Here is a 25,043-nt window from a genome sequence, read left to right as displayed (position 1 = left end):
TAGGCTTTTGTCATATCTAGTTTGATCACAACATTTGGGCTAGCCTTAGTTCGCAACCTTATATCAGTAATTATTTCTTGTGAAAACAGAACATTTTCAACTATGCTCCTGCCCTTCACAAATCCTGCCTGCTCATCTGATATAAGATTAGGAAGATAGCCTACTAGTCTCTCATGAATAACTCTTGAGAAAACCTTATTGATAAAGTTGCTGAGACTAATAGGTCGCATGTCTGAGTATGAGATCACTGATTTCTTCTATGGTAACAATACCAGATTCGTGTGAGTTATGAACCTGGGCAGTTCCTAACCATTGAAGAAAGCCTTCACTATTTCCACAATATTATCCCCTACTATATCCCAACATACATGAAAGAAGCATCATGTAAAACCATCAGGCCCTCATGCACTTTCATAATTAAGCCCATAGACAACATGTTTTACCTCCTCAAATGTAGGTTGTTTCACCAGTTCCTGATTCTGCTCATAATCTACCATTGCGGGTATATGATCTATGATGTCAAAATTTGAGGGGACCTGTTCTTCATGAAATTGTGCCTTGAAGAACTTGACTACCTCATCAGCCATAACTTCATTATCTTCTACCCAATTCCCCTCACTGTTTTGTAGTCTTTTAAGCTATAGTCTTTTCCTTCTTCCATTCACTTGTGCATGGAAAAACTTTGTGTTTCTATCTCTATCTTGAAACCAAGACATTCCTTCTTTTTGTTTCCCAAACTCCTCATCCAAAGTCAAATATCTGATCAAATCTGCTTGTACTTTATGCAACCTAGCTCTATTCTGTTGTGTTGGATTCTGTTCGAATTGAGCTTCGTGAACTAATACCACCTCCTCTAAGCTTGGAATCTTCCAAAAAATATCACCATATGTAGCTTTGCTCCACAAAGTTAAGGCTCTCTTTGGTTTCTTCAGTTTGTGATTAAATACAATGAATGGATTTGCAGCAAAGTTAACACTCCAATTCTCTTTAACAACTTCTTTAAAAGTTGGATGTTTGGTCTAGAAATTTAAGAACCTGAATGCTTTCTTAATTGGCACGGTTGTAGGATTACATGTCAGCAACATAGGAGAGTGATCTTTTCCTATTTTTGATAGATGAGTGATCTCCAATCCAAGCAGTATTTGTTGGAATTTAATGTTATCCAAGCATCTATCTAATCGTTTAAAAATACAATCTTCCTCTGCTCGCCCATTCCACCAAGTATAAATACTCCTTTTTAATCCCAGATCAACTAAATTACATGTGTTGATACAATGCCTGAAATCATTGACTTCATTCAATGAGACTGGCAGCCCACCATATTTTTCGTCTTCATCCCATATGATATTAAAGTCTTTAGCTACCAACCATGGCAAAGTCATATCTCTAGCCATAGCATATAAGGTATCCCATAATTCAATCCTTTCTATCGAGTCACATTTTGCATAAACCAGCGTGACAATAAAGCTATTTTGGGTGTCCACATTGGTCAGTTTCATAGTTAGTTGTTGTTCCAAATCAAACAGTATATCTACTGTAATGACCAACCAGTCATTTTGACTTTTAGAACGTCATTTCCCTAAATAAAACTCCTCGTATGTGCTTTTATTAATTTATGACTTGCGGGGATGGTTGGTTCAGAATTTGGAAGTGATCGAGTTGAAATCGGAATAATTGATTCCTTAGTTTGGCTTTAAGAGGCCAAGTTTGACTTCGATTAATAATTTGAGAAAACAACCCCGGAATCGGGATTTGGTGGTTCCAATAGCTTTGTATGGTGATTTTGGACTTAGGAACATGTTCAAAATTTTATTTGGAAGTCCGTAGTTAAATAACAGATCCCTACCGCACAGGCTCATGGGCAGGCAGCTACTGTATATTAGATCGAGGGTGCACTACCCGTGGGTGGAGCCCAGCCAGTGGCAGCAGCTACACCTGAGCCTAGGCCAGCTGCAGTCGTTGATCCGCAGAAACTATTGGACAGATGGACTAGACTACATCCTCCTGTCTTTGGGGGTGAGTGACATGAGGATCCCCAGGACTTCATTAATTGGTGCAGGGATAGACTGCATAACATGAGGATATTGGAGTCTCATGGGGTAGACTTTGCTACTTTTCAGCTAGAGGGCAGGGCCCGTAGATGGTGGAAGTCTTATCTTCTTGGCAGACCAACAGATTCTCCTTTCATGACTTGGGACAGGTTCACTCGTATTTTCTTGGATAGGTATATTCCACCCTCCTAGATGCAAGAGTTGCGGTTTCAGTTTGAGCAACTCCAGTAGGGTCAGATGTCAGTGACCGATTACGAGGCGGGGGGCTCTGAGTTATCTCACCATGTACTTATGATACTCCCTACTAAGGCGGAGAGAGTGCGGAGGTTTGTTGCGGGTTTACATACTGGCATTCAGGCCATTATGGCTCGAGAGGTTGAGATGGGTACTTCTTATGAGCTAGTCATGGAGATAGCCCGGAGGACTGAGGGTGTACGTCAGCATAGTCGAGAGCAAGTTATGAGAGATAAGCAGTTTAGATATTCTGGAGAGTTCAGAGGTGCTCCGACTGGGGGCAAAGGTCTGTTCGTGAGAGGGTAGTCCAGTAGACCCCCATATCCAGCACCACCGCCTCCTCTGGGTGCTCCAATGCAACCTTATTTCAGTGCTATATGAGAGAGTTCTTATCGCCCACCAGCTATTCAGGGTTCTTCCAGTGGGTATTCAGGTCACCAGGGCCAGATTCTTAGTCAGCAACCCATTGCACCGGAGAGTTGTTATGAGTGCAGGGATCCTAATCACATGTGAAGATTCTGCCCCAAGCTTCGGGGTAGACCAGTGCAGCAGGGTCAGCAGCCTATGATTATCGCACCAGTTGCTCCACCGGTTGTCCGACCACCAAGAGGTGGAGGACAGGTGGGTAGGGGTCGTCTTAGAGGTGGAGGTCATCCAGGCGGAGGCCAGCCAGTTGGTGCTCCAGCTCGGTTCTATGCTTTTCCGGCCAGACTAGATGTAGAGGCCTCAGATGCCGTGATTACAGGTATTATTTCTGTTTGCGCCAAAGATGCCTCCGTATTATTTGATCCAGGGTCTACATATTCCTATGTGTCGTCTCTATTTGCTCATTTCCTGGGTGTTTCTCGTGAGACCTTAAGTACTCTTGTTTATGTGTCCACTTTTGTGGCGATTCTGTTGTTGTGAATTGGATCTACCGGTCATGTATTATTACATTCTGTGGTTATGAAACTAGAGCAGATCTCCTATTGCTTAAGATGACCGACTTTGAAATCATCTTGAGCATGGACTGGTTATCTCTATATCATGCCATCATAGATTGCCATGCCAAGACTGTTACCTTGGCTATTCCAGAATTTCCTAGGTTGGAGTGTAAGGGTTCGTCTGTTAGTGAATCTAATTGGGTTGTTTCTTTTATGAAGGCTCAACACATGGTTGAAAAGGGTTTTTTAGCTTATCTAGCCTATGTTCGGGATACTACTGCAGAGACTCTGACTATTGATTCAGTGCCTGTAGTTCGGGCGTTCTCCGATGTATTTCCTTTAGATCTTCCAGGCATACCACCTGATCGAGATATTGATTTCTGTATTGATTTGGCTCCAAATACCCAGCCTATATCTATCCCACCGTATCTCATGGCTCCAAAAGAATTGAAAGAGTTGAAAGAACATCTTAAGGAGTTACTAGCCAAAGGGTTCGTCAGACCGAGTGTATCACCTTGGGGTGCACCGGTATTATTTGTGAAGAAGAAGGATAGAACGATGCGAATATGTATTGATTATCGTCAATTTAACAAAGTAACTATTAAGAACAAGTAACTGTTACCGCGTATTGATGATCTATTTGATCAGTTGCAGGGTGCTAGGGTGTTTTCTAAGATCGACTTGAGGTCGGGATACCAACAGTTGAAGATTCGGGATTCGGATGTTCCGAAGACTGCTTTCTGGACTAGATATGGTCATTATGAGTTTCTGGTGATGTCCTTCGGTTTAACTGACGCCCCAGTAATATTTATGGATTTGATGAACATGGTATTCAGACCATATATTGATTCGTTTGTCATTGTCTTCATTGATGATATTTTGATTTACTTCGCTCAACAAGGAAGAGCACGAGCAGCATATGAGGGTAGTGCTTCAGACGCTGCGGGAACAAATATTATATGCTAAGTTCTCCAAATCTGAATTCTGGCTAGAGTCTTTAGCATTTTTGGGGGCATATTATATCGGGCGAGGGCATTAAAGTTGATCCCAAAAAGATTGAGGCAGTTCAGAATTGGCATCGTCCCACTTCGGCGATTAAGATCAGGAGTTTTCTGGGTTTAGCAGGTTATTATCGTCGGTTCGTGGAAGGTTTTTCATCTATTGAAGCACCTTTGACCAAATTAACCCAAAAGGGTGCTCCGTTCTGATGGTCCAATGATTGTGAGGTGAGCTTTCAGAAGCTCAAGACAATATTGACTACAGCACCAGTGTTAGTGTTGCCTTCCGGTTCGGGGATGTATACAGTGTATTGTGACGCTTCACGCGTTGGCTTGGGTTGTGTATTGATGCAGGAAGGGCGAGTTATTGCATATGTTTCACGTCAGCTGAAGCCCCACGAGAAGAATTATCCAATGCATGATTTGGAGTTAGTTGCGATTGTTCACGCTCTTAAGATTTGGAGGCATTATCTTTATGGAGTGTCTTGTGAAGTTTACACTGATCATCGCAGTTTGCAGCATTTGTTCAAGCAGAGGGACCTAAATTTGAGACAGCGCAGATGGCTTGAGTTACTAAAAGATTATGATATTACTATCTTATATCATCCGGGCAAAGCAAATGTGGTTACAGACTCCTTAAGTAGAAAGGCGGAGAGTATGGGTAGTTTGGCTTTCATTTCAGCAGAGGAGCGGCCATTAGCTTTGGATATTCAGTCCTTGGCTAATAGACTTGTGAGGTTGGATATTTCAGAGCCCAGCCTAGTTGTTGCATGTGTTGTGGCCCAGCCTTCACTATTTGGGTAGATCAAGGCTTGCCAGTATGATGATCCACACTTAATGGTTCTTCGAGAAATGGTACTACGAGGTGGTGCCAAGAAAGTTGCTATTGGCGGATGGTGTTCTGCGACTCCGGGATCGTCTATGTGTTCCTAATATGGATGGACTGAGGAAAAAATCTAAGAAGAGGCACACAGTTCTTAGTATTCTATTCATCCAGGTGCTACGAAGATGTATCGTGACCTGAGGCAGCATTATTGGTAGCGACGAATGAAAAAGGACATAGTTAAGTATGTAGCTAGGTGTCTAAATTGCCAGCAAGTTAAATATAAGCACCAGAGGCTAGGTGGCCTACTTCAGCAGATGACTATACGAGAGTGAAAATGGGAATGCATTACTATGGACTTTGTAGTTGGGTTGCCGCGGACCTTGCGGAAGTTTCATGTAGTTTGGGTGATTGTTGACAGGTTGACCAAGTCGGCACACTTTATTCCGGTTTTGACTACGTATACTTCAGAGAGGTTGACCAAGATTTATATTCAGAAGATAGTTCGGTTGCACGGTGTGCCAATTTTCATCATATCAGATAGAGGCCCTCAGATTACTTCACATTTTTGGAGAGCAGTACAGAGTGAATTGGGGACCCGTGTAGAGCTCAGCACAGCCTTTCATCCGCAGACCGACGGGCAGTCAGAGCGAACAATTTAGATTTTGGAGGATATGCTCAGGGCATGTGTGATTGACTTTGGAGGCCAGTGGGATCATTTCTTGTCTTTGGCCGAGTTTGCTTATAATAACAGTTACCAATCCAGCATCGAGATGGCTCCATTTGAGGCTTTATATGGTCGGCGATGTCGTTCGCCCATCGGATGGTTTGAGCCCGGTGAGGCTAAGTTACATGGTACTGATTTGTTGAAAGATGCCTTGGAAAAGGTAAAGTTGATTCAGGAGATACTTCGTACAACACAGTTCAGACAGAAGAGTTACGCAGATCAGAAAGCGGGTGATTTATCATTTATGGTGGGTGAAAACGTTCTCTTGAAAGTTTCGCCGATGAAGGGAATCATGAGATTTGGGAAAAGGAGGAAATTGAGCCCAAGGTTTATAGGCCCATTTGAGGTGTTAAGACGAGTTGGGGAAGTTTCTTATGAGCTTGCCTTGCCTCCCAGTTTATCAAAAGTTCATCCGGTATTCCATGTATCTATGCTCAGTAAGTATCATGTCGACCTATCACATGTGTTAGACTTCAGCACAGTTCAACTAGATAATAGTTTGGACTATGAAGAAGAACCAGTTGCCATTGTTGATAAACAGGTTCGCCAGTTAAGGTCCAAGAGGATTTCTGCAGTAAAAGTCCAGTGGAGGGGCCAACCAGTCGAGGAAGCGACTTGGGAGTCCGAGGAAAACATGCGGAGCAAATATCCATACTTATTCAGCACTTCAGGTACAATTCTAAACCCGTTCGAGGACGAATGTTTGTTTAAGAGGTGGAGAATGTAATGACCCAACCAGTCATTTTGACTTTTAGAACCCCGTTCCCCTAAATAAAACTCCCTGTATATGATTTTATTAATTTATGACTTGCGGGGATGGTTGGTTCAGAATTTGGAAGTGATCGGGTTGAAACCGGAACAATTGGTTCCTTAGTTTGGCTTTAGGAGACTAATTTTGACTTCGGTCAATATTTGGAAAAAACAACCCCAAAATCAGGATTTGACGGTTCCAATAGCTCCGTATGGTGATCTTGGACTTAGGAGCGTGTTTGGAATTTTATTTGGAAGTCCGTAGTTAAATTAGGCTTGAAATGGCTAAAACAAGAATTTAAGTTTAAAAGTTTGACCGGGGAGTTGACTTTTTGATATCGGGGTCGAAATTCAGTTCCAAAAATTTTCATAGCTCCATTATGTCATTTATGACTTGTGTGCAAAATTTGAGGTCAATTAGAATTGATTTGATAGGTTTCGGCGTCGAATGTAGAAGTTAGAAATTCTTAAGTTTCATTAGGCTTGAATTGGGGTGTGAATTGTAATTTTAGTGTTGTTGGATGTGATTTGAAGACTCGACTAAGTTCGTATGATGTATTAGGACTTGTTGGTATATTTGCTTGAGGTCCCGAGGGGCTCAGGCATGTTTCGGATGGTATTCGGAGTTTTCCTTCATTTTGGCACTGCTGGTAGCTACTGTTTGCTGGTGTTTCAAACCTTTTTCGCGATCGCGAAGATTGGGACGCGATCGCGTAGGCTTAGTTGAGGCTGTATTGTTTTGTTCTTCGCGATTGCGTGAGGTCAACCGCGATCGCATATGTTGGACCAGTCTGTGCATCGCGATCGCGTAGCATTGTTTACAATCGCGTAGGGGAAACTTGAGAGGAAGCTAGGCAACGCGTTTGTTCTATGCGATCGCGTGAAGAGAGATGCGATCGCGTAGAGTTGGAATCTTATGCATCGCAATCGCGTGGCATTATTTGCGATCATGTTGGGTTATTTTTTGGGCAGTAAAAATTTGTGCTATGCGATCGCGTGAGGAAGTTCGCGATCGCGTGAGGAAGTTCGCGATCGCGTAGAAGAAATCACTGGACAGAGAGTTTTACGTTCTGAAAATGGGACTTCGTGGTCGCGTGAGGAAGTTCGTCCCTTTTTTCCATTTTTACCGATTTGGAGCTCGGATTGAGGCGATTTTTGGGAGATTTTCAGAGAAAATAATAGGGTAAGTGTTCTTAACTCAATATTGGTTAAATTACCCGGATCCATCACTGTTTGTATCATTTAATTGGTGAATTAAGTTGGAAAAGTTTGAAAAACACTCTTGGATAGATTTGAGGGCCGAATTGTTATCGGAATTTAGTAATTTTGGTATGGGTAGACTCATGGTTGAGTGGGCGTTCATATTTCATAACTTTCGCCGGATTCCGAGACGTGGGCCCCACAGACGATTTTTGAGTTAATTTCGGATTTTTATTGAAAAATATAGTATTTTCTTATGAAATTGATTCCTATAATTTTTAGTGATTGTATCGAATTATTTTGGCTAGATTCGAGCCATACAGAGTTGGATAATCGAGGAAAAGGCCTATTAGTGGATTAAATTGGAGCAAATTAAGGTAAGTCTCTTATCTAATCTTGTGAGGGGGAAATTACCCTATAGGTGATTAAATTAATAATTGTTGCTAATTGTGGGGGCTACATACACACGAGGTATCGAGAGTCCGTACGTAGCTACTATCTATGCTAAAGTCCGGGTAGTTATAACTCAAAGCATGAATTATGTGTGTATATTGTATCCTTTATTTAATTAAATTATTTGAACTATATAATGAAATTTTAGGGAAAGTTAGTAAAAGATGGAAATCTCATATATACTTAATTTTCTGTTTAAATTAATTAATTAATAAAATAAATTGCTCATCCTCTCGAATTAATCTTATAATAAATATACTCTCATTCCGGAGGTACATAAGAAAATGTCCTCCTTTCTTGTGGAGCAGGCCGAATGCCTCGACAGTATAGATGCATCTATGGATCGCGCCGCACATCCCTCGGCAGTGTACACGATACTCTGGATCGGGTTGTACGACCTCGGCAGAAATTGTACCTAATAATAACAATAATTACACGATACCTGGATATTTTAATTGCAGCTTGTGAATTTAATTAATAGATCAAAAATTATTGCATTTGAAGGAATTTAATTATTTCTACTGGTTAAATAAGATTATTGTTAGCCCTGTGAATCATGTTGATTTAAATAATTCTATATTTTATTTCAATTATTATTATTGACCCTTAGTGAGTGTCAAAGTCGACCATCTCGTCTCTATCTCTTCGAGATTAGGCTTGATACTTACTGGGTACACGTTGTTTACGTACTCATGCTACACTTGCTGCACTTTTTGTGCAGGACCTGATACAGATGCTATAGTTGGACCTATCGGCGCGCACCCACGATATCCAGAGGCTTAATGGTGAGCTGCCATTCTGAGCAATTCTGCAGCAACCAGTGCCTCTTCCTGAATTTTTATTCTATCTATTTTATTCTAGATAGTATTTGGAATTATTTTTGTATAATCTACTAGATGCTCATATACTTGTGACACCAGTTCTTGACACACACACTAGTAGAATTTTTGGATTTAAATATTTTTTTGGTTATTTTAATTTACCAGATCTTTTCACAGTGTCTTGATTATTGCAAGTAAGAAGAGTTTAATTATTCGGTTAATTTTAAAAAGGATTGAATATGTGTTTAAATTACTAGTTGGCTTGCCTAACTGTAGTGTTGGGCGCCATCGCGACCTATAGGTAAAATCGGGTCGTGACATCTACCATGTGATCCTCATCTACAAAGGCCCATATCTTGTTATTGACATTAGCAAAAGCTTGTGCTAGACCAATCCTTCTTCTGTATCTTTCAAACTTCCTTATCTGCCGCATAGGTACCATGAGTCCAATAAATTGAAAATGATGTTGCCTATTCATATTGACAAGCCTTTCAAAAGCTTTTTTGGTATTAACCGACCTCACATTCCATATGATTGCATTCATATTTAATTATGAGATTTAGTGTGAGCCCTTCTTGTTTGAACCCCGCCAGTTTGCACAGTTGAGGACTCTTTTTGCTGCTTTTTCTTTCCACGACCGGCTGATTTCCCTTTCTCCATTACTCTTGGAGATAAATCTCCTTGCTTGGCTATGTTGAGGAAGTTTTGTGTTGTAGATTCTTCATCAAGATCCTTCCCAGTTCTGCCTAAATTCTCCACTGCTTCCTTGGTATTTCCTTGAGTGTCAAGGTCAGATGTCACAAGTTTAGGAATTAAAGTTCCACCTCTTTTTTCCTTCATAATATGTTGTGGGATTTCAGAGCTTAACAACAGAGCATGCTGGACCTTATTTCCTGTCAATCCTACCTCATCATTTGCAAGGATAATTGCAGCATTGTTCGTATCATCTACCTCATTCCTCACCACTGTTGCATCACCCTTAGTTCCTCCTGGATCTACTGCATCCACCTGATCAATTGAAGGGCAAATATTCTCTGATATCTGGTTGGTGTTCTGCACCACCTTAGGATCTGATTGTGCCTTTGCAATGTTACCTTCATCACCCTGATTTTCTTCCTCCGCCTCTTCTTCAGTAGATAAGTCATCTTCCTCCATTGCATCTAGTATTTCCCCTTCTTCAAAATCTTGCTCTATCTGATCACTCCACAATTTTCCTCCACTTAGTTACAACTTCTCCTTTTCTACAGGTGCTTCAATTGACTTTGTTGTAGCAATAGTTTGTATAGGAATTTCCTGACAAGATAGATTATAATTAGCTAAGTTTTCACCTCCAAAAGTCCTGTTTACCCATTGAGCAGTCGACTCCTTTTGCTGCAGAGAAACACTCCCAGTTCCTTTGTCATTAGGATTAAAAACATGAGTCTTAGGAATTAATTTGTTAGCTGATTTTAAAGTACCATTCCTAGTGATACTAGAAGATACATTAGGACTGCGATCAACATTATTGTCTTCTACCAAGACCGGGTGATTATTATTTTCCTTCTCACCTTCTTCAACCTCAAGAACAACAAATTTATTGGTTACCTGGACCTGCTGGTTTCCCACAGCTTCCTTCTCAACTGCACTATTTCCTTCCCAGTTTTAGTTCCTCCTGCTGGACAGTTTTCTTCACACGATTATCTCGCACTTCTTTCCATTGTTCTCCAATATTACCTACAACCTTTCCACTCGTAAGAATCATCAAAGGACCTTTTGCTTTATTATTGTCCACCACATTAACATTGGTATCATGTTTTTTATTGTCTTTGTGCTCTATTAATTCCGGATGTAGCCTCCAACATTCAATCATATCATGGCCTTGCAGCTTACACTCTTTGCAATATTTGGGCATGAAATCATACTGAATTTTAACCCATTCAGTTCTTACCTCTCCTGTAGCTTCATTCTCTATATCCATTCGAACCTTCTTCAGCAAATTTGCTAATAGATCAACAAGAATCTTAACTCGAGCATAACTAGGACTTGTTTTATTTGTAGTTGCCATGTCGAGATGCAGTGGCTTTCCAACAACTGAAGCTAAAGAAAATAAGTACTCCTTAACAAAATATGTAGGCAACAGGTTTGGGAATGAAATCCAAGCCATAGCCATTGGTGTTTCTTCTCCGGCCTTGAAATTCGCATCATAAATAAGCTGCCTCATCTGATATTCATACCCATCCTTCGCTTTAACATAATAGGTACTTTTGGACGTAATCTTAATGTAATTTTTCCATAGTGTCAAACGAATCAACACATGCTTATCTCTTAAGAAACCAACATTATAATCTCCTTTGATACCATATTGGACTGGAATAATTCGATGTAATTCTTGGAGTTTTGGCCATCCATAAGAGAACTTAGCACAACTGCATATTGAAAGCCTTCTATAACATTCATGCGATCCACTTCTGACTCCGTGAACTTCACAAATGGTTGTCCATGTAAGAAAGTAGCACGTTTGAATGGGATTGGTTCGACAAAACTCGCCTTCACGTGCACGGAGTTATTAATAGTGGATGGTTTCAGAACTTTGCTATAATCTAAAGGCTGGGAACTTGTGATAGTAGGTGATGGGGCGAGGGTGGGAGGAGGCTGACCAGCCGGAAAACATGGCTGGCCGCCGGCCGGAATGGCCATAGACGAGCTCGCGAGGTAGAAGCCGATGCCTTCTCCTTTTCGCCTGTCATAGTGTTACTATTGTGGCGCTGCCATTTTTTCTTTTTAAAGACTTTAGCTTTTGGTCATAAACTACCTGAAATCCTTAAAGCAAAGATTTTTTTTGGAAATCAAACTTAGTTCCTAAGATAGTACTAGTGACAATAAAAGGAAAACAAAATTGTATATATATAAAAATCAAAATAGTAGTAATAATTAGTAGAACTAGTGATAAGAAATAATTTTTTTTAATTTATGAAAAGAGCTAGCTGATCTTAAAAATAATAGTATGATATTGTAGAGTAAAATAAAAATTAAAAAGATGGAAGAAAGAAAATAATAGTAAATAATAATATTGTTAATAAGAGAAAACTAGGAGAAAAAAAACGTAACTAGTATTAATAGTTACAGTAGTAACCCAAAAAAAAGAAGAAGATAACAACAATAATAATTATAATAATAGTAAGTTCTCAAATTAGTAACAAAAACATTAATCTGAAGTAGATGTTACCAATCCCCGACAACGACGCCAAAAATTTGACGAGTGTTTGGCGTGTATAAAATTTAAACTCAATTTCTGTCAAATTATAGTATAGAAAGATGTCGAACCCACAGAGATTTGTTTATCTATTCTACAGACGTTTCTTGTTTTAATTACTATTTGAGAAAAACAGGAAGAGTTGAGTTGTGAATTAACTAACTAAAAATGCATGAATAGAGCAATAGAAAATATTTTGTTTTTCACAAATATAATAAAAAAGTGTTGGGATTATAACTTTACTTAATATTTTTATTATATAATAGATAAAATTATCTTTCAACTTTTATTTCTCACAAATGTATAAATGCCTCTCACGATTATATTTATATATTATTACTTAAGTTGAACGATTAATTGCAATCCTCTCGGTTTTACAAATTAATAGTCAAAATAGTAATATTAAAGAGCCAGAAATATATGCTTAAACTAAAACTTGCTCTTTTTTGTAAGTCCCTTTCAATTACCCTACTTGTTATAACTGATTACTATAATATTCGCCTCTTTCGATTACAAATAAGTATAGAATCAATTTTAACATATAAGAATTAGATGTCACTAAATAAAAGTTAATATCTATCAATACCAAAATTACTATATTACTCTTCCGCCTATTTCGATTACAGAATTAGTAAGAAGTTAATATGTAGTACGAAAGAGATAGATGTTAACAAATTAAATAACATCTAACTATAAAGCAGATAAAAATTAAATGGAAAAAAAACTTTAGCTCAAACATATGAAATTAAGGGATAATATCTACTATTATATAGAAATATTAAGATCTGTCATTCTCCCAACACAAGAAAAGTTACTCCATAATGGAGTTAGTACTGACAACGAAAATATTCTTGCCCATTAAATAAGAAAATAGAAAAAAATATTCAAGAGAATAATTTCCCATATTTAATTAAAAATAGGTGCTAGAGTAATTTTTCAACATTATAATTTATTCGGAACTAGAAATGAAGACAATGTAATAGCTAAAAGAAGAAAAGAAAGTACTGAAAGAAGCAAGGAAAAGAAGAAGTTCTCCTCTCAATTTTCTGTCCTTTGAGAAGCTCAATGTAGCGCTATTTATAGATGAAAATGTACTGATTTCTCACATATATTTTCCCAAGTTGGCAACTTGCATGTACTTGTAATTGTAAAGGTTGCTGAAATATAATCCTCCAAATTGGCAAGTGGGTCATTTGCTTGAATTTTTTCATGTGCACAAATACTTTCATCATTTGTCAAGTTGCATACACCACTTTACTTTTAACTTTTCATCATTATAGTTCTTCTTTGCAAATTTGGAAACTGAACTTTTTCTTCTCATTGTTCCTTTTTCTTATTAGCTTAATTATTTTCTGCAAAGAAAGAAAAAATATTAGTACTAAAAATTAGATTCCAGGTCAACTTATGCATGATATTTTTCTCTTATCAACAAGGCTTACCATTCTTCAAGTTAGAGTTGGCCCTGCTTAACACAGTTGAGTGAGGCAGTCTAGCGACTCGGAGTATTCAAAGTGGCTTGTTTATCAAAACTAAACGGAGACCACCATGTGTGATCTATTTAATTCATTTTCAATCTAAAAAATGTCCAATAAAATAATTCTTAAACCTAAAACTTAGTGCAAAAATAAACAACTAATCATAAAATTAATATTTTAATTGAAAGTTATTTCTTAAATATATTTTATAATTTAAAAGCAAATCTCAACAAATATTTCTTCAACAAAGCTCTCTACAAACTTGTAACACTCCGAAAACTTTTGAAGTATTTTAAGACCATTAAGAAGATTGACAGGTGCTAATTATCGTAATTCGGGTATGAACATGTAATGATTCAAAATGTCATCTTTAAATTTAATAATTAATTATATGCTCTAAGACCTCGAAAAGTACTATTTATCATACCTCGACTTGCGTACGCAGTCCATAAAATTTTTCAGAAAGTTTTTTTTATGTGAAAAATGGATTAAAATATGAAATAGAGCTTTAAAACTCAATTGAGTTGACTTTGGTCAATATTTTAAGCAAACGGACTCGGGTCGGTGTTTTGACAGCTCCGTTAGATCTGTATCGTGATTTGGGACTTGGGCGTATGCCCGGAATCGAATTCCGAGGTCCCAAGCCCAAGATATGGAATTTTGATGAAAAATTAAAAGCTTGAAAGCTTAATGATTTTTAAGAAATTACCGATGTTGGATTTATTGACACCGGGTTCGTATTTTAGTTTTGAATCCCGGTATAGGTCCACTATAATATTTATGGCTTGTCTGCCGAATTTGGTGAGAATCGGGGTTGATTTGACGTGATTCGGACGTCCGGTTATGAAAATATAAGTTTTAAGGTTTTCTTGAAAATTTCATTCGATTTGGGGTTCAATCCATAGTTCTAGGTGTTAGTTTGGCGATTTGATCACGCGAGCAAGTTCATATGATATTTTACGACTTGTGTACATGTTTGGTTTGGAGCTCCGAGGGCTCGGGTGAGTTTCGGATAGGCTACGGGATGATTTTGAACTTAGAAAATCTGGTTTTTGAGCTTCAGGTGTCATCTGGTTTCCTTCTATGCGATCGCGTGGCTACATGCGCGATCGCTAAGGCTTGTTGAACACTGATGGAAATTTTTACTATGTGATCGCATAGTATTGTACGCGATCGCACAATTGGAGAAGCTAAGGCATCGCGAATGCGTGAGCAAAGTCGGGTTCGTGTAGAAGGAACGAGGCAGAAGCTGAAGGACAAAGTTTGTACTATGCGATCGCACAAGATGGTCCGCGATCGCGGAAGGCTGAGAAGTTGTGCTTCGCGTTCGCATAAGCCCTTCCACGTTCGCGTAGAGCAAAAAGCTGGACAGCCAAAAATGTGCTTCGCGATCGTGAAGCATTGTACGCGATCGCATAAGGTAAAAATCCGAGAAACAGAACTTAAGTTCTGGAAATGGAATTCGTCCCATTTTCAACCATTTTCCAATTTTGAGCTCGGGTAAGGCGATTCTTGGGCGATTTTCACGGAAAAAAATTGGGGTATGTGTTACTTATCCTATATTGATTATATTTCATGATTCCATACACATTTACATCATGAATCCGTGAATTTATGGAAGAAAAATCAGATTTTTATAAAATCTTCCAAAAATGAAAATTTAAGATTTGAAGGTCCATTTGACATCGGAATTGGATAATTTATGTATGTTTGAACTCGTAGCGGAATGGGTGTTCGGATTTCGTAATTTTTTTCGAGATTTGAGATGTGGGTCCCACTATCGAATATTTAAATTAATTTTGGATTTTTATCCGAAAAATTATTAAATTCATATGAAATTAATTCCTATGATTCGTATTGAATATATCGAATTATTTGTGAATAGATTTGAAGCTTTTGGAGATAAATTTAAAAGGAAAAGTTGTGGTCGAGTGATTGATTGGAATTTGCAAAGCGAGGTAAGTGTCGTGGTTAACCTTGACTTGAGGGAATAGAACCTTTAAATTATTTATTATGTGAAATGCATGTGAATGACGTATAGGCAAGGTGACGAGTGTCTATACGTCGTCAAATTAATTGTTTGAATAATTATTTGAAAATCCTAAATTTATTTTAATACACGAATTAATTGTTATGATAATTATTTCTCTATTATTCTTTGCCAAATATTAATTCTTGAATTCTTGTAATAATTGCTACATGCTGATTTGATTTATGTGCATTAATTGCTACTTGACATTTAGCATATTAAATAGTAAACTGTCTATTTTCTTCCTGATTTTCATAATAAATTGATATTTGTCATTGTTTGTTTCATAATTAAATCATAATTATTGTATGCTTGTTGTCTTAAAAATTTTATATTAACTGTTGCATTTATTGGGGTAATGTTTTTCTATAAGAATTGGTAAATGGATATATTAGAGGAGCGGGTTGCACGCTGCGAGAGAATTGATCGAAATGAATATATTGGAGGATCGGGTTGCATGCCGCAACAGACTTATTAAAAGTCCATATTGGGGGATCGGGTTGCACGCCGCAATAGACTTATTAAAAAGTCTATATTGGGGGATCGGATTGCACGCCGCAATAGACTTATTTAAAAGTCTATATATATATACTTGATTCAAATAAATACATTGGAGGGTTGAAAATGAATATATTGTGGGAACGGGTTGCACGTTGCAACGGAAATTTGTTGAAATAATAATTGGTTATGACTGTTGAGTTGGCTTCAACTATTAAAAATGAGTTACCTAATTTATTTCTATTATTGTTGTTATTACTATTATTGCATACAGGTTAATGTGAGAGACCTGCCTTAGCCTCGTCAATACTTCGTCGAGGTTAGGCTCAACACTTACCAGTACATGGGGTCGGTTGTACTGATACTATACTCTGCACTTCTTGTTGAGATTCGGAGTTGGTCCCAGCGGCGTACTATAGACTTACTCGGATTTCAGCTACTCAGAGGACACTTGAGGTATAAATGCATAGCGTCTGCAGTTTTGAAGTCCTCGTCTATCTTATTTCAATTGTATATTTATTTTTAGATAGCTTTATTTTATTCAGACCTTTATTTGTATTATTTTAGAAGTTCGTACACTTGTGACACCAATTCTGGGATGGTATTTAGATTCCATTATTTTTATGGATTATTCACTACATTTCAGACTTTACTTCTGCAATTGTTTCTTTGTTATTAATAAATTTAAAAATTGTTTTAAAATGGATTATATTATTCTAACGTTGGCTTGCCTAACAAGTAAAATGTTAGTCGTCATCACAGTCCTGAAGGTGGGAATTTTGGGTCGTGATAGTTGGTATCAGAGCACTAGGTTACATAGGTCTCACGAGTCACGAGCAAGCTTAGTAGAGTCTGAAGGATCGGTACGGAGACATTTGTACTTATCTCTCAGAGGCTATGAAGTTTAGGAACAACATCACTTCTTTCTTATTCTGTCATGCGAATTTATTCTAACATCGATGATTGAACTATTCTACTTTTATTCTCTCGTAGATGGTGAGAACACATAATACATATACCGATGTACATGGACCAGAGCCCCCGATGGCAACTATGGCCAAGGGTTGAGGTCGTGGTCGAGATCGTGCTAGAGGCCGAGGCAGAGGCAGAGGCAGAGGTAGAGCTCAGTCTAGAGCTCGAGCAGCTGCACCTATTGTAGAACCTCAGGTGGATCTTTAGGAGGAGGTTCCAGTTCAGAATATACCAGTTGGACCAGTTCAGGTTTTGGAAGGATTCATAGCCACTCCAGTACTTCAGGATGCTCTAGTCCATTTGGAAAGTCTTATGGAGGGCATGGCCCTGAATGGTACATTTCTAGTGGCACCGGCCGTCTCACAGGCTGGGGGAGGAGCACAAACTCCCACTACTCCCGCTCCGGAGCAGATGGCTCCCCAGAATCAGGCTCCAGCAGCCTCGCCAGTTGGGGTAGTTCAGCCAATTGTTGCGGCATAGACCGGTGATATGCCTGCCATGTCTTTTGAGGCTTTATTAAGACTAGATAAGTTTACTAAGCTCTTTCCAGTTCACTTCAGTGGTACACCTTCTGAGGACCCACAAGTTTATCTTGAACGCTGCCACGAGGTGTTGTGGAACATGGGTATAGTTGAGATCAATAGGGTTAATTTTGCTATATTTCAGATGACGGGTTCCGCCAAGAGGTGGTGGAGAGATTATACATTGACCAGACCAGTTGGATCGCCTGCACTTACCTGGGAGCAGTTCTCTCAGCTATTTCTGGAGAATTTCTTTCCTATCACACTGAGAAAGGATTTTCGCAAGCAATTTGAGCGTCTACAGCAAAGCAGTATGACTGTTACTCAGTATGAGTCCCGTTTTGTGGATTTGGCCCGTCATGCTCTCCTTTTACTACCTACTGAGGGAGAGAGAGTGAGGAGGTTTATTGAGGGACTCACTCACCCTATCAGGCTTCAGATGGCCAAGGAGACCGGAAGTGAGATTTCTTTTCAGGCAACTCCTAATGTCGTGAGGAGGATCGAGATGGTTCTTGCACAGGAGAGAGGGCAGAGGTCTGATAAGAGGCCTCGTCAGTTCAGTGGTTTCAGGGGTAAGGGTTATCTTCCCAGCCTTGAAGTGGAGAAAATATGAAGTTTAAGTTTAGAAATTTGACCGGGGAGTTGACTTTTTGATATCGGAGTCGGAATCCGATTCTCAAAATTGGAATAGGTCCGTTATATCATTTATGACTTGTGTGCAAAATTTGAGGTCAATCGGACTTTATTTGATAGGTTTCGGCATCGAATATAGAAGTTGGAATTTCTTAGTTTCATTAAGTTTGAATTGAGGTACGATTCATCGTTTTGATGTTGTTATATGTGACTTGAGGCCTTGAGTAGGTCCGTAATTTATTTTAGGACTTTTTGGTATATTTGGTTGAGGACCCGAGGGGCTCGGGTGAGTTTCGGGGTAGTTTCGGACCATTTGTAAGCCATTTTTAATTGCTGGTTTTTGTCTATAGAGCTGTGCATCGCGATTGCGAACATTTGGGTTGCGTTCGCGAAGAGCAAACAGCAGTTTAGGCTCTTGTGCATCGCGATCGCGGAAGCTCTTTCGCGATCACGTAGAACAAAATATTTATTGCACTAACCCGATTTTGGAAGCTTATATCTCGCAATGTATAAGGAATTTAGAAATGATCTAAAAAAGAAAGTTGTAGCCCTTGATATCTAGATTTCAGAAAGTCAAAACATTTATAATTTGGAGTTTTGTACAAAAAGTTATAACCATTATACTAGAGGCTGTCTGGAAGAGTTAGGAAGTTTGTTCTTCGCGATCGCGAAGGGCAATTTTGGGGCTGGAAAATTTTTTGCTTCAAATACGAAGATTAAATGCCTGGGCAAAAACTATATTTCGAGGTTTCGGCCATTTTAACACATTTGGATCTATGGAGCTCGGATTGAAGCGATTTTTGAGGCGATTTTTACCATATGGATTGGGGTAAGTGTTTTGGGTTGAAAATGGTACAAAATTTCATAGATTTTAATTGAGGATTTGAATGCCGAGTTGTGGTCGAATTTGAGTAATTTTGGTATGATTAGACTCGTGGTTGAATGGGTTGTCGAATTTTGTGACTTTTATCGGATTCTGATACATGGGCCCCACTAGAGATTTTTGAGTGTAATTTTGGATTTTGTGAGAAAATTAGTATTTTCATATGGAATTAATTCCTATAATTTGTGTCGACTGAATTGAATTAATTGTGACTAGATTCGAGCCGTTCGGAAGTTGATACGCGCAGAATGGAATTTTTGGAGCATTATTTAGCTTGCTCGATATTGGACTCAGCTTGTTCGAGGTCAGTAATACTTCTAAACTTGGAGCTGAGGGTATGAACCCTGATTATACGCGTTATGTGTTTGGTGTCGAGGTGACACACATGCTAGGTGACGGGCGTGTGGGTGTGCACCGTGTGAATTGTAACTCGGTTATATCTGTGGTACTGTGTAGTTACCTAATCTTATTTGTATCTATGAAATCTCTACGTGCTAGAGTAATTGAGTTGTGATTCATGTTAGAAACCGTGTCTAGGCTACATGCTTATTCTGTTAGGACCTACTGAGGTCATTACTGTTGTTGAGTTATTTGTTTACATTGCAATTTCATACTCAGTCATGTTCATTCATTTCATATCATATCTCTGTCTCTGTTGCTATATATTGATACATCATATCATCATTGTTGGGCTAGTTTTATGGCATTGTGGGCCTGAGAGACTGGAGAGATTGATGACTGAGTGAGGCCGAGGGCCTGATTGTGAAGTTATTGATAATATGGCATGTGAGTTGTCCGTGCGGATCCAGATATTTATATTATGGCACGTGAGTTATCCGTGCGGATCCAGATATTTATACTATGGCACGTGAGTTATCCGTGCAGCATGTGAGTTGTCTGTGCGGATCTAGATATTTATACTATAGCACGTGAGTTGTCCATACAACACGAGAGTTGTCCGTGCAGTTTATAGCGCTTGGGCTGAAGGAGCCCCTCCGGAGTCTGCACACACACCCAATGAGCACAGGTACCTATTGAGTGCGAGTGTGAGTGTCGAGCGCTAGTGCTGAGTGATAGGGAGGATTGATACTCTGAGAGTATGCATATGATTTCATCTCTGAGATACATTGCATTTGGCATGCACACTTGACATATAGGCATAGAGATGCATTTTTCCTCCTGCTGTACGACATTGCGTAATTCATGATTTCACCTACATAGTGACATATAGGCATAGAGATGTACTTTCTTCATGCTATCTGAAAAATGAAACATCTTAAGTATTGTTGAAAGGTTTTGGGAAAAATCACAGTTTTACAAACCTACTCATGTTTTGGTGATTTCGGCAAAGGATCTGAGTTTTACTGTATACTTGAAAAGAAGCATTTATTTTTCGGAATTTTATACGAGCTGAGCATTTATTCATTGAGTTATCTCTTGCACTCTCTTTATTATATTGTTATGAACTGCTGCTAGTTACTGGAGTTGGACTCTGACCCTTGTCCCACCCCATCACTACTTTCAACCTAAGGTTAAGTTTGTTACTTATTGAGTACATGGGGTCGGTTGTACTCATACTACACTTCTTCACCTTGCGTGCAGATGCTAGATGTTGATGTTGATGTGATCGACGGGAGCTGGATTTGAAGACGTACCTGCATTGTGATTACTTTCAACCTAAGGTTAAGTTTTTACTTATTGAGTACATAGGGTTGGTTGTACACATACTACACTTCTGCACCTTGCGTGCAGATGCTAAATGCTGATGTTGCTGTGATCGACGGGAGCTGGATTTGAAGACATACCTGCATTGTGATGACCTAAAATATTATATTTAATTTAAACATTTATTACTATGTTCTAAGACCTCAAAAATCACTATTCATCATTACTCGACTTGCGTGCGTAGTCCGTATAATTTTTCGAGAAGTTTTTATGTGAAAAATGGATTAAAATGTGAAATAGAGCTTCAAAATTCAACTGAGTTGACTTCGGTCAACATTTTGAGCAAACGGACCCGGATCAGTATTTTGACAGTCCCGATAGGTCCGAATCGTGATTTGGAACTTGGGCGTATGCCCGGAATTTAATTTAGAGGTCCCTAGCTCAAATTATCGACATTTAACGAAAACTAGAAATCTAAAAACTAAAGGTTTCCAAAGTTTGACCACAAATTTGACTTTATTGATATCGAACTCGAATTGAGATTCCGAAAAATAGAATAGCAGCTCTGTTATGTCATTTATGACTTGTGTGCCAAATTTGAAGTCATACCGGATTCGTTTATTATGTTTTGGCACGAGTTTTGCAAAGTGAAAAGTTTGAAAAATCAAAAGTCTGAATCGAGGTGTGAATTGTAATTTCGATGTTGTTTGACGTGATTTGAAACCCTGAGTAAGTCCGCATTATGTTATGGGACTTGTTAGAATATTCGGACGAGGTCCCGAGGTGCTCAGATAAGTTTTGGACGAATTTCGGACCATTTTTGTTCAAGAACACAAGTCTGGTTTTGGTGCGTCGCACCTACGCAATTTTGGCCGCAGGTGCGAGGCCGCTTTTGTGAAATTTTGGTCGCTTCTGTGACGTGAGCACTGGTCACATCCTGACCGCTTCTGCAGTGCATTTCATGCAGGAGCAATGCCGCTTCTGCGGCTGAGAGACCGCAAATGCGAAGGTCTCGTTTTTGTGGCTTCCTTCGCGCTTATGCGCAGTCGCTTCTGCGACGTGAAGGTCCGCAGATGCGGTCCTCTGCTGGGCAGCCCTATTCCGCAAATGCGAGCTTTGTATCGCAAATGCGAGTCCGCAGGTGCGAAAATAAGTCCGCAAATGCGAAAAATGCTAGACAGAGTGCTTAAAAATGGGAGTTAACCATTTTTACCCATTTTTGAGTTTTGAGTCTCGGATTTAGGCGATTCCAAAGGGGTTTTTCACGATTTCAACTTGGGTAAGTATTCTATATCCTAAAGGGATTACATTTCATAAATCCATGTAAATATTAATTGTTTCTTTTGGATTTAGATGGAAGAAATTAGGATTTTTATAAAATCTTCCAAAAAATGTAAAATGAAGATTTGAAAGTCAATCCGATGTCGGAATTCGATAATTTTTGTATGGTTGAACTCGTATCGGAACGGGTGTTTGGTTTTCGTGAGTTTTTCGGGATTCTATATGTGGGTCCCACTTTCAATTTTTAAAATGATTTTTTAACAAATGAATTTCTGATTTTAAATTCGAAAAATTAGTAATTTCATATGGAATCAATTCCTACGATTTGTATTGAGTATATTGAATTGTTTATGACTAGATTTGAGGATTTCGGACCCAAATTCGCGAGGCAAAGGTTTATTGAAATCTTGAATTTGGTTGCAAATCGAGGTAAGTGTCATGGTTAACCTTGACTTGAGGGAGTAGGACTTATTTGTCTATTTGCTACGTGATTTAATGTGCGGGTACAACGTATATGTGAGGTGATGAGTACTTACACGTTGTGGTTGAGTCAGAGCATGCGGGTGAAATTTGTTTATTGTGAATAATTGCCTATTTAATTAATATATTCCTGCTTAAGTTATTATTGTTTATTTGATCATTTTCATGAGATTATTGCTAGTTTAATTATTGTTGAATATTTTGGAAGGTGAAGTTGGTATTCTGTTATTGAATTGATTGATAAGTATATATCCCCGCATTTAAATACTCTTCCGAATTTATATTATTATTTTCATGGTAAGGAAGAGCGTAAATGTCACGACCCAAAATCCATAAAGGTCGTGATGGCGCCGGACACCACTGTCAGGCAAGCCAACAATAATTACTTAATTGGGTTCTCATTTTATTATTTTTGCAATCATATTTTCCGTCAATTTAAATAGTAAAGAATGGGGATTTACAGAGTAAATAATAATACTTTTAACAAATTCAATACATAGCAACCCATAATCATCCCAAAATCTGGTGTCACGAGTGCATGAGCATCAACTATGAATATAAAATAAAATATAGTAGCTGTCCGGAATACAAATTGGACAGGAAAAATGTAAATACTCTGAAGGAGACTCTGCTGGCTACGGGTCGACAAATGGAATGCAGCTCACCTAGGTCCCCTCATGTATACACGCCTCTATTCTCACATGGCCTCTAGACATATATGTACCTGCACAAAATGTGCAGCAAGTGTAGTATGAGTACGTAAGCAACGTGTACCCAGTAAGTATCTAGCCTAACCCTAGAGAAGTAGTGACGAGGGATCAACATCGACACTCACTAGTGGTCCAACAACATAAGGTACAGTAAAGAGGTAGCAAATATGAGGCAGAGTAAGTAACTGAAATAGACAAATATAGATCACGTGGTACAAATCCCCTCTCTTTACGAGGAACTCAAGCTCTTCATTAGAAATTCCCTCCTTAATCGGAGTATATATATAGGTACATTGAAACTCATCAAGTGGCTACCATAATTCAAATCCGGAATTTACAGATACACTGGCTTCTTGCCAAGTTTTACGCATGATTTCATGGGAGTGTGATATAGGTAATGCCGGGGCGTACGGCCCGATCCAACATAATAATAAAACTATGCACTGCCGAGGGTCGAACGGCTCGAACCATATGATAAATCAATTAACCTGCCGAGGCGAATGGCCTGATCCCATAAGAAGTGAAATACAAATTTCTGCCGAGGCGAACAACGCGATCCCATAAGAAGTGAAATACAAATTCCTGCCGAGGCAAACGGCCTGATCCCATAAGAAGTGAAATACAAATTCCTGCTGTGACGAACAGCCCGAATCCCATAAGAATAAGAGGCTTTGACGGGTCCTTGACCCCACTCACGAATAAACTTGTGAGTTGTAATTTCCTTAACAAAACCCTTTCAATGAAATATATATATATATATATATATATATATATATATATATATATATATATATATATATATATATATATATATATATGTGTGTGTGTGTGTATCACGGAAACATGTCGTAAGAGGAGTAAAGTTACTCAGTGCCTAATCGTGAAATCATGAAGTCTCTATAATAGCAAATCTACTCTCAAGTAGAAAGGTAAAATAAAGAATTAAACGAGCAAGGAAAATCCCTATAGTACAAGTACAGCATGGTGTGAACCTAAGTCTATCCAGATAATAACATGAATCTAACTACGTACGGACTCTCGTCACCTCGTGCGTACATAGTCCCCGTAACTAGTTGCATACATTAAATACATCACCTAGGGGTAGTTTTCCCCTTCATAGAGTTAGACAAGAGACTTACCTCGCTCTGAAGTTCCATAACCGGCTCCAACACTGCTCTAACATCTCAAACCGATGCCCGTCGCTCCAAAGCTAGTCAAAAAATATGCAAACCAATAAGGATATACTCTAATACTCATGACAAATCAATTTAGACAAATTCCCAACTCCGCTTGAAAAGTCGATAAAATCACCCTCGGGCCCACATTCCCGGATTTCGAAAATTTTCGAAGATAACTATTACCCATAACCTCATGAACTCAAATATATAATATATTTCCAATTCCATGCCCAAATTCATGGTCAAATTCCAAAAATATCAATTCTAAGTTTTCTATCAAAAATCCCACAATTTCTACCAATTTCTATGCTTGAATCCATATAAAAACCATATATTTAACTTGTAATAAATGGAAATCACTTAACTTGTGTTGCTTGATGGAAACCTCCCTTTGAAGCTCTCCAAAATCGCCCCAACCAAATGAAAAATGGAAGAAAATGGGCCAAATTCCCGTTCTTAAAGAACCCTTCTGCCCAGCGACTCCCGCACCTGCGGCCGCTTCATAG

The 25,043-nt window shown here is 38.7% G+C and overlaps 1 protein-coding gene across 1 annotated transcript; it reads right to left on the bottom strand.

Annotated features, from left to right (window-relative positions):
• Positions 1–638: 638 nt before the first annotated feature.
• LOC138895221 (uncharacterized) lies at positions 639–1,499 on the bottom strand. Its single transcript, XM_070179887.1, has 2 exons — positions 1,073–1,499; positions 639–994 (listed from the first exon to the last, which is right to left on the bottom strand). Exons 1-2 carry the CDS (start codon positions 1,497–1,499, stop codon positions 639–641), a joined length of 783 nt encoding a protein of 260 aa, XP_070035988.1.
• Between the last annotated feature and the right edge of the window lie 23,544 nt (positions 1,500–25,043).

This window comes from Nicotiana tomentosiformis, chromosome 7 (genome assembly GCF_000390325.3).
Source record: "Nicotiana tomentosiformis chromosome 7, ASM39032v3, whole genome shotgun sequence".
NCBI classification, from domain to species: Eukaryota; Viridiplantae; Streptophyta; class Magnoliopsida; order Solanales; family Solanaceae; genus Nicotiana; species Nicotiana tomentosiformis.
The sequence above is the reverse complement of the archived record's forward strand: the minus strand, read 5'-3'. Positions and strand labels throughout refer to the sequence as shown.

What these genes read in the sequence shown, in the direction of transcription:
- LOC138895221 (XM_070179887.1), bottom strand. Translation starts at nt 1,499, where the DNA reads ATGAAACTGACCAATGTGGACACCCAAAATAGCTTTATTGTCACGCTG. An exon ending in CTCTCCTATGTTGCTGACAT is followed by an intron (nt 995 to 1,072) that starts GTAATCCTACAA and finishes CTTTTAAAGAAG; the next exon opens with TTGTTAAAGAGAATTGGAGT.